At 43.6% G+C, this 20,852-nt stretch overlaps 2 protein-coding genes across 6 annotated transcripts in view; one reads left to right on the top strand and one right to left on the bottom strand.

Annotated features, from left to right (window-relative positions):
* The first annotated feature begins 1,275 nt into the window (after positions 1–1,275).
* LOC311253866 (regulator of G-protein signaling 9-binding protein) lies at positions 1,276–5,565 on the top strand. Of its 2 annotated transcripts, XM_084347754.1 has the most exons (5): positions 1,276–1,317; positions 1,969–2,194; positions 2,297–2,500; positions 4,516–4,658; positions 4,838–5,565. In XM_084347754.1, exons 2-5 carry the CDS (start codon positions 1,993–1,995, stop codon positions 5,018–5,020), a joined length of 732 nt encoding a protein of 243 aa, XP_084203880.1. In that variant the 5' UTR covers positions 1,276–1,317; positions 1,969–1,992; the 3' UTR covers positions 5,021–5,565. The 2 variants fall into 2 exon arrangements, with proteins under 2 accessions (XP_084203880.1, XP_084203879.1); XM_084347753.1 differs by having other exon boundaries at positions 1,969–2,500.
* A 4,720-nt stretch (positions 5,566–10,285) lies between these two features.
* The window catches only part of LOC311254272 (ubiquitin-conjugating enzyme E2 C-like), a 13,899-nt gene continuing 3,332 nt past the window's right edge, over positions 10,286–20,852 (bottom strand). For 2 of the 4 annotated variants that reach the window (XM_084347952.1, XM_084347953.1), the window contains exons 3-8: positions 19,778–19,805; positions 17,493–17,579; positions 17,259–17,378; positions 16,920–17,124; positions 11,039–11,098; positions 10,286–10,434 (exon numbers count right to left, since the gene is read on the bottom strand). In XM_084347952.1, the coding sequence (XP_084204078.1) occupies positions 10,397–10,434; positions 11,039–11,098; positions 16,920–17,124; positions 17,259–17,378; positions 17,493–17,579; positions 19,778–19,805 (538 nt within the window). In that variant the 3' untranslated portion in view covers positions 10,286–10,396. The remainder of the gene's footprint in view (positions 10,435–11,038; positions 11,099–16,919; positions 17,125–17,258; positions 17,379–17,492; positions 17,580–19,777; positions 19,806–20,852) is intronic. The other 2 variants (XM_084347954.1, XM_084347955.1) reach the window with 2 other exon arrangements.

Raw genomic sequence — 20,852 nt, 5'->3', positions numbered from 1 at the left:
GAGCCAACCAACCAAACAATACTTACTGACAGGTTTTCTTTATTAGGAGAACACAATAATACTTTACTTCATATAAAATCTACGTCACAGATCGTTAACCATTGTGGCATATTATGTATCATGTTCATTGTACTTTGAATGACTGGAATAAGCCGCTAATAAAGAAAATTACGACTGGTCTTGATCCAGCCAACACTGCACGCCTAATACGGACACACGGTTCCTGCTTCAGCACCATATGATGCTGCATCGACACATTGATCCAGCGTATAAGCCTTCCGACATCAGCATTACAGTCTCAAGCAGCACATACCGTCATATGTCGGTGGAATACCAGTGGCATAACAGCGGTATACCACTCCAAGGACCGGTATTACAATCAACATACCTTCAGCCACTTTTCAATCTCGGCATCACTCTTTGTTTCTCGGCAACGTCTCATGTTCCTCCTGCCTGAAAACACCCAGCTGATGATGACGATTCAGTGTACTGTCTCCAAATTAAGGCTAAGCTAGACTAACAGTTTCTCCCTGCTTCCAGTCTTTGTGCTAAGCTAGGCTAACGGTTTCCCCCTGCTTCCAGTCTTTGTGCTAAGCTAGGCTAACGGTTTCCCCCTGCATCCAGTCAGATCAGAAGCTGATGCATCTAGACTAGAAACACACATGATGCTGGTTTGTATCATACAGATGTTGATCTGATGAACTGCATCTGTCCGCTCAGTCAGATCAATAAGTTTTTAAAGTGAGTGTTCGTCAGCGAGGCCAACGTAAAATGTTCCGAGTTGATCCAGCTGACAACAGATACAGAAGTATCTACTGTCGGCCCGGCAGACATCACACAGGTTTAACATCCTGGGACATTCAGTCAATAATCTCTGTGGACTCTTCAGTTAGCTGCTAGCACTTTCACAGTGCACGGCTAGCATTATGTGAAATGTAACGTTAGCATTGGCCTTCATGATGGACAGTTCAGTGTTGACACAGCACCTCTGACTGATCCCGTCTCATCAGGTCACCTGTGAACACCTGAGACGAGTCTGAACAGAAAAGGATTTTCAGTCGACTGAACTTGTTTCTTGTGACGACTGTTTTCCTGGATGGAGACACGGGAACAACAGCTTCTGTCTATATTCACCCTGACGCAGTGAATCTGTGCCTGTGAGGCAGAGCTGAGGGGAAAGTAAGAGGCTCCTGGGAGGTTCAGGCCTCAGCTGTTAATTAAAAACACTGACGTCCCCTGAGAGGACAAGCAGAGTGTTGACAGAGAGCTGCTGGTCCTCCACCACAGAAGAAGAAGAAGGTGAGCCATCAGCAGCAGGTAAGATTGAGCTCTTTAAACTTTAAATGTTTTAATAACGTGTTTTAATGTCAGACATGTTTGTAGTTTACATGCTGTCATATATCAACATATTGTTTATATCTAGTATAATATCTTGTATATATCTAGATATATAGTGATGTCACAGTTTGATTATATATTTATAATATAAAGATAACACTGTCACCATTTATAAAGTTTAATGTGACTCATGTTTAATTATCAATCATTTATTGAAGATTTATACATCACTAATGAGTAATTAATTATTTTGTGTTAATTATTAATTCATTAATCTTTTAATGTAGAATTTAATTTTCTTTTACATTTTTATATCAATGTAATTATATATGAAGGATGAAGTGAAGCAGGTCACATGACTCAGTTGGAGTCTCAGACGTTCAGTCGATTATTAACCAGCGAGGAAGAAATATTCATCGGCTGATCAATAAGATTGAATCAACCTTTATTGATCCCCAGCTGAGAAATCTGGTGGAAAAAGATGAATCAGAAAGATTTTAACCTGTCTGTGGAATTGTGACGTCAGGCAGCCATCTTTGTTTATTAAGAGATGATTTGACGGAGTCATTGATCACACAGCTGATCGATTTACTCGATTCTAATCTATAATATTGATCTTTAAATAACAAGAGTCATACACCTGGTGATGTCATCATGAGCCGCTGGCGTCGTTCGGTGGACGAGCTTGCGTCGCGGCGGCGGCAGCAGGGCGAATGTGAGCGCGCTCAGGAAGCTCTCAGTCGGGTCACTTCCTGTTTCCAGCAGCTGGCGGCGTCGCTCGGCAGCTCAGCTGACGGCAGCTTCCTGCGAGACGAGATGGACGAGACGAGAGCGCTCGCACACCGGATCTGCAGGGGTACGCCCTGTGCCTGTCTGTCTGTCACCTGTCTGTTTGTCACCTGTCTGTTTGTCACCTGTCTGTCATCTGTCTGTTTGTCACCTGTCTCTCTGTCTGCAGGTCTGTCCCAGCGTCTGGTGCGCCTGCTGTCAGACAGTGACTCCGCCCCCTCAGGTGTGGAGGACAGACAGGTGTCGGAGCGTCTGTGGGTTCTCTTCCTGTCGGTGTTGGAGAACTTCCTGTCTGACCTCCGTAAGGCCGGCGATCTGATTGGACAGTTTCCTCTGATGCAGCGCTACGACAGGCGCTCACTGGTCAACACGGGTCAGCTGATGGCTTCAACTTCCTGTGTCAAGCTCTGTGATTGGCTGAGCTATGTGTCACCTTTGCTTCTTAATTGTCGCCCTGTTTCTTTCCTCTCTCCTCACCTCCTTTCCTTACGTCCCACTGAACCTTAAAGGTCCTGGAAAATTCTTCAAGGACCTGAAGGTTCCCCCTGATCATCCTCAAGGAATCCTACAAAACTTTCAAGGTTCCTCAGTGTTCCCCTCTCCTCCTGGACCAACAGACGTTCTCTAACGAGTCTCTCCTCCTGGAGAACCAACAGATGTTCTCTAACGAGGCTTTCCTCTGAGAGAACCAACAGATGTTCTCTAACGAGGCTTTCCTCTGAGAGAACCAACAGACGTTCTCTAACTAGTCTCTCCTCCTGGAGAACCAACAGACGTTCTCTAACGAGTCTCTCCTCCTGGAGAACCAACAGATGTTCTCTAACGAGGCTTTCCTCTGAGAGAACCAACAGACGTTCTCTAACTAGTCTCTCCTCCTGGAGAACCAACAGACGTTCTCTAACGAGTCTCTCCTCCTGGAGAACCAACAGACGTTCTCTAACGAGTCTCTCCTCCTGGAGAACCAACAGACGTTCTTTAACGAGTCTCTCCTCCTGGAGAACCAACAGACGTTCTTCAATGAGGCTTTCCTCTGAGAGAACCAACAGACGTTCTCTAACTAGTCTCTCCTCCTGGAGAACCAACAGACGTTCTCTAATTAGTCTCTCCTCCTGGAGAACCAACAGACGTTCTCTAACGAGTCTCTCCTCCTGGAGAACCAACAGATGTTCTTTAACGAGTCTCTCCTCCTGGAGAACCAACAGACGTTCTCTAACAAGGCTCTCCTCCTGGAGAACCAACAGACGTTCTTTAACGAGTCTCTCCTCCTGGAGAACCAACAGACGTTCTCTAACGAGTCTCTCCTCCTGGAGAACCAACAGACGTTCTTCAATGAGGCTTTCCTCTGAGAGAACCAACAGACGTTCTCTAACGAGTCTCTCCTCCTGGAGAACCAACAGACGTTCTTTAACGAGTCTCTCCTCCTGGAGAACCAACAGACGTTCTTTAATGAGGCTCTCCCCTGAGAGAACCAACAGACGTTCTCTAACTAGTCTCTCCTCCTGGAGAACCAACAGACGTTCTTTAATGAGGCTTTCCTCTGAGAGAACCAACAGACGTTCTCTAACTAGTCTCTCCTCCTGGAGAACCAACAGACGTTCTTTAATGAGGCTTTCCTCTGAGAGAACCAACAGACGTTCTCTAACTAGTCTCTCCTCCTGGAGAACCAACAGACGTTCTTTAATGAGGCTTTCCTCTGAGAGAACCAACAGACGTTCTCTAACTAGTCTCTCCTCCTGGAGAACCAACAGACGTTCACTAACGAGTCTCTCCTCCTGGAGAACCAGCAGACAGGTGAGGGACATATTGGTTGTGTCTCCTTCGAAACAATATATATTTAAGAAAGTCTGCGGTTCTTTAAAGGAGTTCCTGTGGTTCTCTCAGAGGAGAGCCTCGTTAGAGAACGTCTGTTGGTTCTCTCAGAGGAGAGCCTCATTAAAGAACGTCTGTTGGTTCTCCAGGAGGAGAGACTCGTTAGTGAACGTCTGTTGGTTCTCCAGGAGGAGAGACTCGTTAGTGAACGTCTGTTGGTTCTCCAGGAGGAGAGACTAGTTAGAGAACGTCTGTTGGTTCTCTCAGAGGAAAGCCTCATTTCACTAACGAGTCTCTCCTCCTGGAGAACCAACAGACGTTCTTTAATGAGGCTCTCCTCTGAGAGAACCAACAGACGTTCTCTAACGAGGCTCTCCTCTGAGAGAACCACAGGAACTCCTTTAAAGAACCGCAGACTTTCTTAAATATATATTGTTTCGAAGGAGACACAACCAATATGTCCCTCACCTGTCTGCTGGTCTCTCACCTGCCTGTGTCTCACCTGTCTGTGTCTCACCTGTCTGCTGGTCTCTCACCTGTCTGTCTGCCTGTCTGTGTCTCACCTGTCTGTCTCTCCAGGGTGTATTGATGGCGTTGTGGGCGTGGCAGCTCGTGTGGCTTCAGTCCAGGCGCCATGGCTCACCTTGGAGGAGGAGCCGAGCCCTGATCTGTCCAATCATATCGCAGGACTAGAGGCCATGCTGAGTGAGATGCAACTGAGGGTGAGACAGAACTTCCTGTTTACAGCTGGTTCTTTCTGGTTCCTGGGGAGTGTGTCCCTGACCTGGACAGCTGAAGACACTTCACCTGGACAGGTGAAGTGTCTTTACCTTTGTCAGATGAAGTGTCTCGTACCTGGACAGGTGAAGTGTCTTGTGTTTTGTTTTCACTCGTTCTGCAGGTTCCTGTGGCGTTCTGGTCGGTGGAGGCGACCCAGCCAGCGTGGGCTGAAGCTGGCGGTGAGCTGGACGAGCCGGATGACAGCCTGGAAGACCTGATGGAGGTTGAGGTCGTCTCCAACAGCAACAACAAGATGGCCGCCTGCTGCCAGCCTCCGTGCTGCGGACTGGGCTGTGTCGGGTAGAGGGACGATGACATCATTGTGTTCTCACCTGTGTGACACACCTGACGGGCGGCTCGTGTTGGATAATGAACGTGACACAAACTCATGGAGATAAACGACGTTTGGAGTCATTTTACAATAGTTTATAATTGTGACATAAATATTTTAAAATATTGTTTTTCAAGACAAAATGCTTCTGAAAAGCTCGTCGTCATTATTTAAAGGAACAACAGAGTTCATCAATCTCACACACCATCACACAGAACAATGACTGTTTCTATAAAGTTATTATAGTTATTCTTTATTTTTAAACCTGGGCTCTATGTTCACATGTTCTGGTCGTAAATAATTCATACTTTCCATAAGTGCTGGAATCGGTCCAGTAGATCTCAGCTGACAGCTGTGACGTGAAGCTTTGGGGCAACTGAGACGTCAAAGTTCTGTTTTTGTGTCTGACAACAGCACAGAAAGTCCAACAGAGAGACACACAGAACATTCATTAAAAGAGATGACGCTCTGAAATGGTCAGAGCCCGTGGGTCAGATTCAGACTCAAACTGGTTCAGAGGTTAGGGTTACTGTATAATATTATACTATCTATACTGTATAATATTATATTATTTATACTGTATAATATTATATTATCTATACTGTATAATATTATATTATTTATACTGTATAATATTATATTATCTATACTGTATAATATTATACTGTATAATATTATATTATTTATACTGTATAATATTATATTATTTATACTGTATAATATTATATTATATATACTGTATATTATTATACTGTATAATATTATATTATTTATACTGTATATTATATTATATATACTGTATATTATTATACTGTATAATATTATATTATTTATACTGTATAATATTATATTATTTATACTGTATAATATTATATTATATATACTGTATATTATTATACTGTATAATATTATATTATTTATACTGTATAATATGATATTATTTATACTGTATAATATTATATTATATATACTGTATATTATTATACTGTATAATATTATATTATCTATACTGTATAATATATTATTTATACTGTATAATATTATATTATATATACTGTATAATATTATATTATCTATACTGTATAATATATTATTTATACTGTATAATATTATATTATATATACTGTATATTATTATACTGTATAATGTTATATTATTTATACTGTATAATATTATATTATTTATACTGTATAATATTATATTATATATACTGTATAATTATATTATATAAACTGTGTTATTATACTGTATAATATTATATTATATATACTGTATAATTATATTATATAAACTGTATATTATTATACTGTATAATATTATTTATACTGTATAATATTATATTATATATACTGTATAATTATATTATTTATACGATAATATTTATACTGTATAATATTATATTATATATACTGTATATTATTATATAAACTGTATATTATTAAACTGTGTAATATTATTTATACGATAATATTATTTATACTGTATTATATTTCTATAACTGTTTCTCTTCTGTTATTTCCATTTTCAGTTTCTTTTTAAAATTTTAAGATTTCAGTTTCAGCTTTTGCATTTTAAATGTAGTTTTTTATTAACTCACTTAAAACTTGTATTTCTACATTTTGAATGAGCTTTTTCTTTTTAAGTTTAATTATTACAGCCTCATTATTTAATGATATCCTCCATAATAAAAGCCTGACAGATTTCAATATTTGCTGTTTCGTGTCTTGTGTTAAATAATAATAAAATAAGAAATAATGTTAAAGCCAAAGCAAATAATAAGCTACATGTGAAGCAGATTTAATCTCTTTATATTATTATAGTTACATTTTTCTCTCTGGCACATTTTAAACCATCTGATGTGAATCTTGAGAAAACTTGAACCAACTGATCAAACCCTTAATATTTATGAATCGATAGTAAAGTCATAATAATTAACTTACTGATGTCCCCGCTAGTGTTGTTTTTGGCGGCCTGTTTTAATTTTAGTTTTAGTCTAGTCTTTGTGTCAAATTGTCATTTTAGTTTTTATTAGTTTTAGCCACGTTTATACTCTTTTTAGTCCAGTCAAGTTTAAGTCGACTGAGAGTCTGAGCATTTGACTCTTATTTTAGTCAGAATTATCCATGACTATTTCCGTCTAGTTTTAGTCGACGAAAATTGTACTTTAGTCTCTTTTTAGTAGTGCAATTCTATTTAACCCAGTTAATATAGTACAAGTACCTAGTAGGCTATAGAATAGACAAAACCAACATGTTCTTTAAGTCACCCATTTCACAAGTCAAACAAGGTTATCTTATTATTATATTACTGTTACCTCATAGACTCAAGAATACATTCAGTTCCAGACACGGAAGACGCTCTGATTTGAATTGACAACATATTTATTTTACCTACAAACATGTAAGAAGTACACACACATACATTTTAATAAAATAAATAAATAAAATGGCTTCAAACTTGAAGAGAAACAAGGTGCTTGAATGCTCGAGCTACAATAACATAATAAAAGAGTGCAGATAAAACGTGTGTGTCTCTTGTATTGCTTGTAAACTGAAGTCAGATTCTGCATCATAAAAACGATCACAAGATATAACACTACAACTGGTTTGGACCTGAGGGAGATATAATGAGATGGGAGTTCGTTGACAGAAAAGATCAAATAACAGATCGTAGCTACTGAATTCTTTGTGTCAGACTGAACTTTGTGTCTCGTTGTCGTTAACGTTAAAGTCCGTGTAAAGCAAATTCAGCCATTTTCTTCTAAACACATTAAATAGGTTATAAATGTATTTCCTTAAAACATGTAAAAAGCCATTCAGCCATTTATAATTTAGTTATGGAGCTAGGCTGCCAAACTGTATTTCAACATTTCTGTGTTCAGGATTTAATGGGTGGGTCAGAAATCATAGCCGATTAGCATAAACCCCGCCCTGCTGCGGAAGCGGTATAAATACGTTCAGTGCATTAGCTTCGGTGGTTTTCCGCTAGCTCTCGAGTCTCGGATAGCATCGCTTATGATAGTCTGCAGCTAGCTAACCAGTCATGTCTCCTCCACGTAGCTCATGCATCTTTCCTGGATGCCACAGTGTGCGGGCCAGGGTAACGGCTCAGTTAGCCTATTTAAGTCTCCTACCGAGACAACGTAAGGAAATGGTGGATCGATGTTGTCAAGAGGAGCTACTGTGGAGAGTTCAAAATCACCACCAACACCAGTCTCTGCAGTGTCCACATTACCCCCGATAGTTACAGCACGGCCACCGGCATTACGTGCCCGCCACCGAGCCTCTCCGTCCGCCGACAGCGGCTGCTACCATCACGGCCACCGGAGAGAGAGCACCTGCTGTCGGTGGCCGTGATGGTAGCAGCCGCTGTCGGCGGACGGAGAGGATGTGCCCGCCACCGATCCTCTCTGTCCTGCTGACAGCAGGTGCTCTCATCTCCGCCACCGGCATTACGTGCCCGCCAGTGTAAGTGTGTGCTTATGTTATAAATATTGTATTCGTTTAATTAAATGCATTTTGCTGAAGGTGCAAATCCTGGAAGTGATTTTACATCGTGCCCATGTAATGTTAGCAAATGTTATTGCATTTAATCATGACATGATTTGGCCTGATTCCCTGAGCGAGTCCATCTGACAGCACAATGATAATCCACAGGTAATATTTTATGTGCACCAATATAGCTATGACAAGGAATTATATGTAGACTGGGGTTTAAATTACTGGGAAATAAATTACCATTCTGATGGAGACTGTGAGGAACGAGGCTGAGCACTATCAGTGTCGGACTCAGAGTCAGGTTCTGGCTCTGATGGCTCAAACAGGTGGTGCTGGGTCCTTCAGACGATGCTGCTAGCACTAGCTTCCATTGTTGCTAGGCTACGTCCTCGTGCAGTACACAGAGGGCTCCCCTCTAGCGTGGGCGTGGTTTCAGTGCCTCTAACTGACACGCCCCCAGCGTTTCACAGCAGAGAGAAGTGCTTGTTTTTCCATGATTTTGAGACCTAATTTTATATACTTAGCAATTTTTTTAATCTTTCAAATTTGGCTCAGTGGTCAATGATACATGCTACTGTGGTGTGACAAACTCATAACACATTTTTTTTGCTGCTTTACAAGCACTTTAACCCACCGCAGCTGCAGCTTCTAATGCTGCGCGAGTGGGGATTGAGGAAGCGACGTGACGCAGCCCTAACTGAGACTCAGGAAACAGAAATATTGCAAAATAATAATAATAATAGCGAGACGAAATAACGTTATAACATTTCATCTCGTCTCGTTTTGGTCAACGAAAATGAAGAGATGTTTTAGCAGAGTTTTTATTTTGTTAACCACATTTAGTCCCGTTTTTATTCGTCAACAATATGACATTATATATTTGATTATAGTTTCCGTCACTTGACCACCATTTACGTTGCGTCTCGTTTCCGTCGCGTGATAAAGGTTCGTTGACGACGATATTTAGTCATAATTTTCGTTGACGAAAGCAACACTAGTCTCCAGTAATGTCAAAAGTTAAATGTATTTATGGTTTTTAGTTTCAGTCTGAAGAGCTGCTGAGTGAAAACATCAGGACAGATAATAAAGCTGCAGGATGATCAATCTATCGATCGATGGTCTGCCGAGTTTGACTCCTGACATCAGAAACCAGTCGACACTAACTTCTTCAAATTCATTAAAATATTTTATAGAAGCAGCTGCGACAAGCGATCTGATTGGTGGCAACGTGACGTCTGTCAGCTGTTAAAGTTTCATTTATAGAATAATTGTGAACTTCAAATGTTTCAGAACCAGAACTTCTGGTGCATTAAAGTTCTCCAACGTTCTGACAGACGTGATTCATCAGATGAAATGACGTTAGTCTCATTAAACCAACTTCCTGTCATCAATATAATTCTCGTTAACGCAGCAGAACATTCGACTGAAGCGTCGATGAAAACGTCTTTGTTCAACTTGAGATGATGATCTGATGTTTCATGTGTCGTCGTCTGTGGTGCTGCTTCTCTATCCGAGTCCGTTTTCATTCAGCTGAAATCTTTGTCGATTCAAATATTAAACAGCTCAAACAGAAAGATGTTCAGCTGGGAAACAGACTCATTATTGATCATCAGTTACAGTATTGATCAACACACGTTCTACTCTGACAACGTCTCTTCAGGTTTTACATTTATTCATGACGAAACTTGATGGGTTTCATTTGATGACGTTCAACGAGTTGAACAGAGAGCGAGTCAGCATGTGTGTGTTGAATTAAGAACTTTATTGATACAGCGAGGTGAACAAACATAAAAATATTGTACAAACACAGAAGAAGACGACGGACAGGAGAAGAAGAAAACGTGGAGCAGCTTCACTTCTGGAAGGTCGAGTGTAGATGAGCTTTGAAGGCTGCAAGAGACAAACCAGTTAGAACTACAACTCCCATCAGCCCCTGCTGCTGCTGAACACAGATCAATACTGTGTGACAACTCAGAACTAGAGGTGTGATTGATCGTTAGTTATTGATTCCAGGTGCTGTCAGTCTACAATCAGCACTGCTCCCAGTAGACCTCATTCTGCACTGTCAATTTTCCTAAAACACATTTATTACTATATTGTAAATAAAAAACTCACTGCTGTTAATTTTGTACAATATCATGTTTATATGTCTAATATACAAGTCTATTCTATTTTTCACCGTTTTAATTTATATTGTTAATTTTTGCTATCGTTATTATTGTTTTTTGTAAATATTCTGCTGTGGCAACCATTTCCTGTTGTGGGACAACAAAGGAATTCTGATTCTGAGGTGCAGTACACTGATAAACATGTAGGGGGCAGTAAAGAGTGTCGCACACGTCCTGCTGTCGGACTGATCCATCTCATCTGATCAGCTTGTTTAAAAAACAGACTGATTGTTCCATTACTGATCATTAAATACTGTTATCAGCTGAATCAAAGAGTGACTGAAGCGTCACAGGTAACAGGTGAAGGAGCGGCAGCCATTTCTCACCTTCCTGATCGTCCCAGAGTTCAGCCGCCGCCGTGTTCAGAGGACTCTCGTTGTTTGGTTCTGACACAAAACAAACAAGCCTGTTAGAAACACAAAACATGTAAACAACAGCGAACCAGTCTGACCTCCAGGACACATGTTGGCCGTCAGTCTGTTTCAGCTTGAGGTTTGACCCCTTCAGCTTGCTGTAGATCGAGTTCATTCGTTTGTTTACATATTAAGTGTTGATTATATCTGAAACTTCAGATCACACACAACCTTTATGTTCATTAAAACAGATTGTTGTAAATATAGTTTTATCACAGTCGTGATGCTAACCCCTCTTAGCATGTTTATGGGAATTCCCATTATGTGTTAGCGTCGAGCTAGCGGGCTGAGTGTTTGGGGAGTCAAACGGTGCAGACGGTAATCTTTGTGCGCAGCTCACAAACGGTCGGACACTTCAACACTGTCCGTCTCTACAACGTGACTGAAGACGAGCCGACACAGACGGGTTTAATGTGAATCAGCACCCAGCAGTACGACCCGATCCCAGTTCAGTACCCAACCCTAACAGTGATCACACCATCAGAAGATCAACACATGGAGCCAAGTTCACTGAGACAGAATTTACTGAACAAACACCACAAGAGTCCAATCGGCACTCATCCTGTCCTGGACTGTCCTCCACTGTCTCCTGACCTCAACCACAGTCAACATTTATGGGCTCACCTGAAGACTGAGAAAGACAAACAGTCACAGGAAGCTCCATGCAGCTGGAGGTCATGAAGGACACAATGATGTGAACTGTACAGTTTGGGGCCTGAACGTTCAGAGACGTAGCCACTGAGGGAGGAGGTGCTTATTGAAAAACCTGCTGAAACATCCAACACAGCTCAGGTTCAGAGGGAGGAGCCTGATGGAGGGGAAGGAGAGAGCGAGGCCACAGACTCATAAGCCCTTTTCACACAGAGTCGCCACATTATCGCCGCAGCGGCGGTTCACCAATTCTCCGCCGCCGAGCAGCTCTGGCGTAACAGACGAACCAGAGTGTAATTCACACAGAAAGTTAGCGCCGCAGATCCAAAAGAGGTGTGACGGTACACGTCATGGTGATGACATAATCATCATCAGTAAACAGGACGCTGTCTGACTGTCACTCGTGGGGAGGGAGGCCGTTTTCTGGGGGAAAGTTAACTGAAGTCTCGGTGGAGGTCTGACCAAACACTTGGTGAGAAAGTTTTCTGCCGGGGAGAGACGCTGTTTTTCGGGCAGAAATGTGACGAAGAGTCGGTCGGACCGACAGGCTGACAGACACTTATAACTGCGGTATTTTTTTCCTCATATAAGTTGCCAAAGATATGACCAGTTACTACATTACTGTTGTTTGGTCCTGTAACGTTGCTTTGTGGGACATTTCTCTATATTTTGTTGAGTGATGGACCTGAGTGAATTACCTGTTTAGTTATCACACAGTGAACACCATCAGATCGACACACCCTCGCTCCGCCGGCTTATCCGTTCACACTTGTTCAGTTTGCCAATACTTCGCCTCCGGAGGCGCAGCTAAATTTCACCCCTCGCCACGTCTGAAACTTTCACACAGAGGCGGATGCGGAGAAATGGCGCAGGATCCCCGCATGCAAACGGCAGTGTGAATGGGGCTACAGATAGAGGTGGGTGCAATTCATCGATGTGGCAATGCATCGCGATGCTTCACGTGACGATTCGGCATCGATTAATTAAAGTGCGTGTAAAGCAGCAAAAAAAATGTGTTATGAGTTTGTCACACCACAGTTACATGTATCATTGACCACTGAGCCAAATTTGAAAGATTAAAAAAATTGCTAAGTATATAAAATTAGGTCTCAAAATCATGGAAAAACAAGCACTTCTCTCTGCTGTGAAACGCTGGGGGCGTGTCAGTTAGAGGCGCTGGAACCACGCCCACCGCGGGAGGGGAGCCCTCTGTGTACTGCACAAGGACGTAGCCTAGCAACAATGGAAGCTAGTGCTAGCAGCATCGTCTGAAGGACCCAGCACTACCTGTTTGAGCCATCAGAGCCAGAACCTGACTGAGTCCGACACTGATAGTGCTCAGCCTCGTCCCTCACATTCTCCATCAGAATGGTAATTTATTTCCCAGTAATTTAAACCCCAGTCTACATATAATTCCTTGTCATAGCTATATTGGTGCACATAAAATATAACCTGTGGATTATCATTGTGCTGTCAGATGGACTCGCTCAGGGAATCAGGCCAAATCATGTCATGATTAAATGCAATAACATTTGCTAACATTACATGGGCACGATGTAAAATCACTTTCTGGATTTGCACCTTTAGCAAAATGCATTTAATTAAACGAATACAATATTTATAACGTAAGCACACACTTACACTGGCGGGCACGTAATGCCGGTGGCGGAGATGAGAGCACCTACTTTCGGCGGGACAGAGAGGATCGGTGGCAGGCACCACTATGTGCCCGCCACCGATCTTCTCCGTCCCCGGCTTGCATCCTCCCGTCCCGCCGAAAGCGGCTGCTACCATCACGGCCACCGGCATTATGTGCCCGCCACCGGAGATGAGAGCACCTGCCGTCGGTGGCGGGCACGTAGTGCCGGTGGCGTGATGGTAGCAGCCGCTGTCGGCGGGACTGAGGGAATCGGTGGCGGGCACGTAATGCCGGTGGCCGTGATGGCAGCAGCCGCTGTCGGCAGGACGGGAGGCTGCAAGCCGGGGACGGAGAAGATCGTGGCGGGCACGTAATGCCGGTGGCGGAGATGAGAGCACCTGCTGTCAGCGGGACAGAGAGGATCGGTGGCGGGCCCATCCTCTCCGTCCGCCGACAGCGGCTGCTACCATCACGGCCACCGGCATTACGTGCCCGCCACCGACAGCAGGTGCTCTCTCTCCGGTGGCCGTGATGGTAGCAGCCGCTGTCGGCGGACGGAGAGGCTCGGTGGCGGGCACGTAATGCCTGTGGCCGTGCTGTAACTATCGGGGGTAATGTGGACACTGCAGAGACTGGTGTTGGTGGTGATTTTGAACTCTCCACAGCAGCTCCTCTTGACAACATCGATCGACCATTTCCTTACGTTGTCTCGGTAGGAGACTTAAATAGGCTAACTGAGCCGTTACCCTGGCCCGCACACTGTGGCATCCAGGAAAGATGCATGAGCTACGTGGAGGAGACATGACTGGTTAGCTAGCTGCAAACTATCATAAGCGATGCTATCCGAGACTCGAGAGCTAGCGGAAAACCACCGAAGCTAATGCACTGAACGTATTTATACAGCTTCCGCAGCAGGGCGGGGTTTATGCTAATCATAGCCGCGTTACGTAACGCGGCTATGATTTCTGACCCGCCCATTAAATCCTGAACACAGAAATGTTGAAATACAGTTTGGCAGCCTAGCTCCATAACTAAATTATAAATGGCTGAATGGCTTTTTACATGTTTTAAGGAAATACATTTATAACCTATTTAATGTGTTTAGAAGAAAATGGCTGAATTTGCTTTACACGGACTTTAACGTTGATGCTTCGCTAGGTCCGCGCATTTAGACAGAAGGCGGCAAATTGGCGGTCTGTTTTGGTCCGCCGATTTGACGCCTCTGAGGGTACACTTCCTGCCGCCTCCATTGCTATCTAAATCCGAGGCGTCAATGTGCCGGCAATTGCGGGACATGGGCGGAGGTGTCAATAACGTGCACTGTTGTGCGACCCGCAGCCGGGAGTTTTAAAACCAGGAAACAGCTGATCACAGCAGTCAGTTCATCACTTCATCCGCGGATGTCAAGATGAGCAACTGGAAAGCCGCTGAGATCCGGGAGATGCTACCGTCTCCTCGGTCTCTGTAGCTGACAGCTAGCGGACACAACCAAACAGCTAGTAGCTGCTAACTGTCAGCTGTTGTGTAGCGGCAAGCTACGAACGGTCGCTACTTTCAAATTAAAAGCCCCCCGCTAAGAACCCAGTTCTAAAATCCAATGGGGTGCAATGTAAAGCTCTTATTTTGAAGACAACTTTGTTGTCACTGATCACTGCCCAACTTCGTGCTTCACGCCACGTCACATGTTTACGCCTCATTAAATCCAGGGCTTGACTGTTTTCAGTGTTTTCCGCCAATAGAGGGGGCTCTGCTGCAAGTGGAGCTTTCCCTGGTCAAAGTTAAGTAGGTCAAAGTGCAAATGTTTACATAGTCATAAAATGTCTTTGAAAAATACAAGTCAAATGTTCAAAAAACCTTGTTATTTACTTTATGAGTGTAGTTTTAGAGGAACTGAGTTAATTGATAGGCTATTTATTTACAAATATAGCCACAGATGAAGACAAAATCAATCTTGTATGGAAAAAAGCATTACAAATTGCAATAATCGAATCTCCCATAATCTAAATCGAATCGAATCGTGAGGTACCCTTGTTGGAACACCCCTAGCTACAGATGGCTCAGCTCGACTACCTGTAAAGGTGAACTGGTTTTGATGACTGGTTTTCATATATTAGTATTTCACAGGCACAAATAGATTCATTACCTCAATCATTCTGCAGACAGCTGTGTTTAAAAACTAAACACAGTATCAACATTAACTGAGTCCAACAACGACATGAGGAGGAGCTCCAACAATCCACAGGACCACAGTCAGCTGAAGTAACAGCTGGTGGTTCATATTAAATATTAAAGTTCATATTAAATGTATAGTTTCTGTATTATTAGGGTTAATTCACAGAATGTTTTACACAACATGCATGGAGACAAGATGCTATTATAAAGTCTGGACAAGGTCCTCAGATACTGTGTGCGCGTGTCATCATGGTAATATGTTGTCCTGGACACCGACTGTAGTGGGAACCAGCCACAGAGGCTGTTTCGAGTACTCTGCCAGGTGATCTATCCGCCTGCGTCATGGCACCGTAACTGTGCAAGACGCAGTCATGACATGTTACTGGTGTGTAGTTGAGATCAAAATGAAGGCGGAGTTTGAAGATGGGTGTGTGCTGACCCGTGGTTACTGAGTACTCATGGTTCAACATTGTGTTGGGAATCGTGTTTGGTTCAGGAGCTTTGATTCAAAACACATCATTCAGTGAAGGCAGAAAGTAAAATGGCCGCCACGTGACTCCATCTCTGAACGTTCAGGCCCCAAACTGGAAAAAAATCCAAACTTCTGGATTATTAGAACGAATGAAACAAAGTGTTTTAACTGTTGGACTGTGACTGAAAACAATATGGCAGCAGGCGTGCAGTAATATGGCGGCAGGCGTGCAGTTTGCCCACGGTTCCATATGTACGGCGGTTTTTGATCACGTTTGTTCGCTATGAGTTTTTTGTGTGATGAGGATAAAAGCCATTTTGCTTCATAGCAACAAAACACAAAGTCAAATTAATAAAGTTATTTAAAAAAAAAAAAAACTCATCTTGGCCTCGACTGCTGGTTTAATACAAAGATAAATTATCATCAACCATCTGTGGTGAGACAGCAGAGACGTCACAACCACCTGAGGACCAGCCCACATCTGTCATACAGGTGAGAGACAGAAGGTCAGGAGACAGCCTGTACCTGCATCTCCAGCAGAGGACATCCTCACTGCTCTGGTGTTAGAGGATCAGGGACTGAAAGAAGACACCTATGTCCTCCGCGTCCTCTCCATGTTCACTATGATCTTGTCTTACCGGAGCGCCACCTACAGTGTCATTACATCATCCGATACCAACAGTGATTGGTCCTTTATTCTGGGGGAGGGGCATTCAGTCTGGGTATGCACCAACCTGCCCTCACTGCAGGACGCACGCAAATCTGGACCGTGGACGGAAATTATTTCGACCTTCATTTACCCCGAGGCAACAACTGGTGACAGACTGAACTGGTGAACGTCAGCTGGTTGTCATGGTTACCTCCCAGCAGGCTCTGGATGGACAGCAGGATGGAGCGGACGTCGTAGAGCGCCGACCATTTGTCCTTCAGGATGTCGAGACAGATGAAACCTTGTTCGTCCACGTTGGGATGAAAACACGGCGTGACAAACTTCACACGAGGAGCCTGATATGGATAACCAGCCGGGAAGTCCAGAGACAGCCTGTACCTGAGGCCTTCATACACCTGAGAGAGACAGACAGGTGAGAGACAGCCTGTACCTGAGGCCTTCATACACCGGAGGGAGGATTAAGAGGTGAACTGTTCCTTTAATGGGCGGAGCCTGACATCGTCTCTACATCAGCGCTGAGCTCACTGACCTGCTTCACAGCAGCCATTAGACATGAAACGGGTGACACCACCGCTCTGTTCCATTCAGGTCCAACAGAGTCATGCTGCTGCTGTTCTGCATGTTGGCTCACTACAATGTCTCCGTTACACTAAATGGAACAGAACCTTCGTTATTTAAACCCATTTACCTTTTATTCATGTCAATATGGCTGCTGTGAAAAAGCTCTACTGATCATTAATAACGTGTGTGCGCGCGCACGTACTGTCCCCTGAGCTCCATCGATGGTCCCGACCCATTTGAAGAGATTATCCGATTCTGGAAACGCCGAGACCCCCTTATCACCTGACATCTGAGAGAGACAGACAGACAGAGACAGACAGAGACAGGTCACATGATGTCTTCACAGGATCGTATTTCTTTTGTGTGGTGATGTGATGAAGTTAAAAACAGCAGCAGGTCTGACAGACACGGTGAGCAGTGTGGCTCAGGCTTGTGTGATCTGACCAATCAGAGTAGATTGGGCTTTCAGGGAGGCGGTCCTTAAAGATACAGGAGCTAACAGAGTCAGACAGATGTGAACAGAGAGCTGTAGTGATGATGTATGTTTGAAGCTAACTGAAGTAAGCATCACTCTGGTGTCTCTGTGGGAGTATTGATTATTGGATTCTGGATTATTACAGAAAATAATGTGTGTCAAACAAGCTTGTGATCCTTCCAGGTTCTGTTCAGCAGATAATCTCCACAGATGAACTAGACTGATGTTTGAAGCATAAATTAAATGTCTTACCTCATTTTCTTTTTTACCGCTTTTTTGCCCCCTTTCAGGGGGTTGCGGGGGTTACTGGAGCCAAACCCAGTTTACATACGGGCGAAGGCCATGGGTATATCCCAGAGACGAGTCGCCAGCTCATCGCAGGGCCCTTACTGACGGCAGAGGCTGCCACACAGGTGCCATCTGCACGTCAGGAGCAATTTCAGGGTTCAGTATCTTGCTCAAGGATACTTCGGCATATAGCTCAGTTCCACCCAGGGGAGCCGGGGTTCGAACTAGTCACCTGCTCTACCCACTGAGCTACAGCCGCCCCCAATTAAATTAAATGTGTAGCAGTAAAAAGCTAATGTGAGGCTACAAACAGATGACATCACAGTCACATGTAGTGCCGTCCTCTCAGCACTTAAGTCCGCCGGTGCAGGGCTCTACAGTGCGAGCATTTCACTCGCATTTGCCCCTAAAAAAATGTATGTGCGAACCGGGAAAATGATTTCGGCGTACAGTGTGTGAGCAAAGGTCACAAGTTACCAGCCCCTTTCACACAGAGACGCCGCATTATCCTCCGCCGTTGGTTGTTCACAGAGCCGAGCAGCTCCGGCGTGAAAGACGAACCAGAGTGTAATTCACACAGAAAGCCGGCGCCTCGGTCGGGAGGGCTGACCGTCGCGGTGATGTTTTTCACCGCCACAAACGTGAGTTAAAGTTTTTTGACGGGGACAGACGCTGTTTTTCGGGCAGAAATGTGACGAGAATCGGTCGGACAGAGGCTTTTCCTCCTAAGTTGCCAAAGACACGACCAGTTACCTCTTACAGTTGTTTGGTCATGTGACGTTGCTTTGTGGGACATTTCTCTATATTTTGTTGAGTGATGGACCTGTTCAGTTATCAGACAGTGAACACCAAAACCATTGTTTTGCAAATACTGCAGGGGCCAGAAGCTGGAAAAAAATGTTTTGTGTTGCCTGCAATGGAAAAAAAAAGGACATTGACTTGTCACTTGGAAATTATTCGTTGTTTATTTTTTCTGTAAGAAAACTGCTTGGAGTGGAAAAATACCAAAGCTGAAAAATAAAACTCAAGATTTGTACTGTAATGTGTTATATAATATTCTTGTTGTTAGAATTGATATTATAAAATTGGTATGGAAAAAAGTATTGTTCAGGAACCTGTATCGAAGTGAAGGTATCGAAATTTTTTGATTGATACCCAGCCCTAGTCACATGACTTCAACGTCTCCACCACTAAGAGTCTTACTGCACAATTACTATCCAGGTTTTCTATAAACTGATCAATGTACAAGTTGTAAAGTCAGAGTGAGAATAGTGTGTAACTAAAGTGGGCCTGTAAAGACGGAGTAGTGAGTAGATGAGTCTCCGTGTTCGCTGTGAGGACGTTTAATGTCCCCGACAACCTCTGCAGTCTCATTCAGACACTTGTTAGCAACCGCTAACTGTTTTTAACACACGAAGAGCTTTATAATTAAACTGTGGGCATTTCAAAGGGGTTTTATTGGCATGAAAGTTTTAACAACAATGTTGCCAAAGCATCAAAACACAACTTGTCCAAACACTCGGACAGAACACAACATATTTATTATTATTTCACACATTTAACTGAAAACACATCAACAGTCTCACAGACTCTGAGACGAGGGAACAGGAAGTGCTAACATGCTAACACACTAAATGATTTCTGAGTTTTAGAACTACAGACTACAGCTCTGTATGGAGGCGCTGCACACAGTATGAACACACACACACACGATATAAACTCACCATCAGAGTCATGAGCTCCTGCTGTAACCTGCAGACACAGAGACACACAGTAAACATCCGTCACAGAGACACGCAGTAAACATCCGTCTCACGCACGCAGTAAACATTCGTCTCACGCACGCAGTAAACATCCGTCTCACAAATGCAGTAAACATCCGTCTCTCACACAGTAAACATCCGTCTCTCACACAGTAAGGGTTGGGCGGTAATACGGTAATAAGGTATACCGCGGGGTCTTAAAATATAACGAGAAGGGAGAGGCAGTAAATACTGACGAGGCAATTTGTAAATTGTGCAATAAGGACATCTCCGAAACAACAACGCTCCCCCTTCTCACACAGAGTCGCCGCATTATCGCCGCAGCGGCAGTTCTCCAATCCTCCGCCGTTGGTTGTTCACACAGAGCCGAGCAGCTCCGGAGTAAAAGATGAACCAGAGTATAATTCACACAGCAAGCCGGCGCTGCGGCTCCAAAAGAGGCGTGACGGTTCACGAATGGTGATGAACGTGTGTTTTTTTCAAGGTGTTTCCCCGGTGTCCTCCTGTTAATCTAAACATGTACCGCTGACTGTTTATAATCATATGATGCTGTTATAATGTGTTGTGATGAGATCCTGACCCACCAAACATCCTGGAAAGTGACAAAGTTACATAATCGCCATCAGTCAACAGGACGCTGTCTGACTGTGTCACTCGGGGAGAGAGGCTGTTTTCTGGGGGAAAGTTCACTGAAAAATCACCGCGACAAACACTTGCTGAGTTAAAGTTGTTTGCCGGGGACAGACGCTGTTTTTCCAGGCAGAAATGTGACGAAGAGTCGGTCGGACCGACAGGCTGACAGACACTTCTCCACGTATAACTGCGGTATTTTTTTCCTCCTAAGTTGCCAAAGACACGACCAGTTACTATGTTACTGTTGTTTGGTCCTGTAACGTTGCTTTGTCGGACATTTCTTTATATTTTGTTGAGTGAAGGACCTGTTTAGTTATCACACAGTGAACACCATCAGACCGACACACCTTCGCTCCGCGCCGCCGGCTTATCCGTTCACACTGGTTCGGTTCGCCAATACTGC

Source organism: Pagrus pagrus, assembly GCF_965226575.1.
Source record: "Pagrus pagrus genome assembly, chromosome: 3".
Lineage (NCBI taxonomy): Eukaryota > Metazoa > Chordata > Actinopteri > Spariformes > Sparidae > Pagrus > Pagrus pagrus.
The sequence above is the reverse complement of the archived record's forward strand: the minus strand, read 5'-3'. Positions and strand labels throughout refer to the sequence as shown.

Bases quoted from the DNA above. Each gene is read 5' to 3' on its own strand.
- LOC311253866 (XM_084347753.1), top strand. From the start codon at position 1,993: ATGAGCCGCTGGCGTCGTTCGGTGGACGAGCTTGCGTCGCGGCGGCGG. The intron at 2,501-4,515 runs GTCAGCTGATGG...CTGTCTCTCCAG, and splicing joins GCGCTCACTGGTCAACACGG to GGTGTATTGATGGCGTTGTG. The intron at 4,659-4,837 runs GTGAGACAGAAC...CTCGTTCTGCAG, and splicing joins TGAGTGAGATGCAACTGAGG to GTTCCTGTGGCGTTCTGGTC.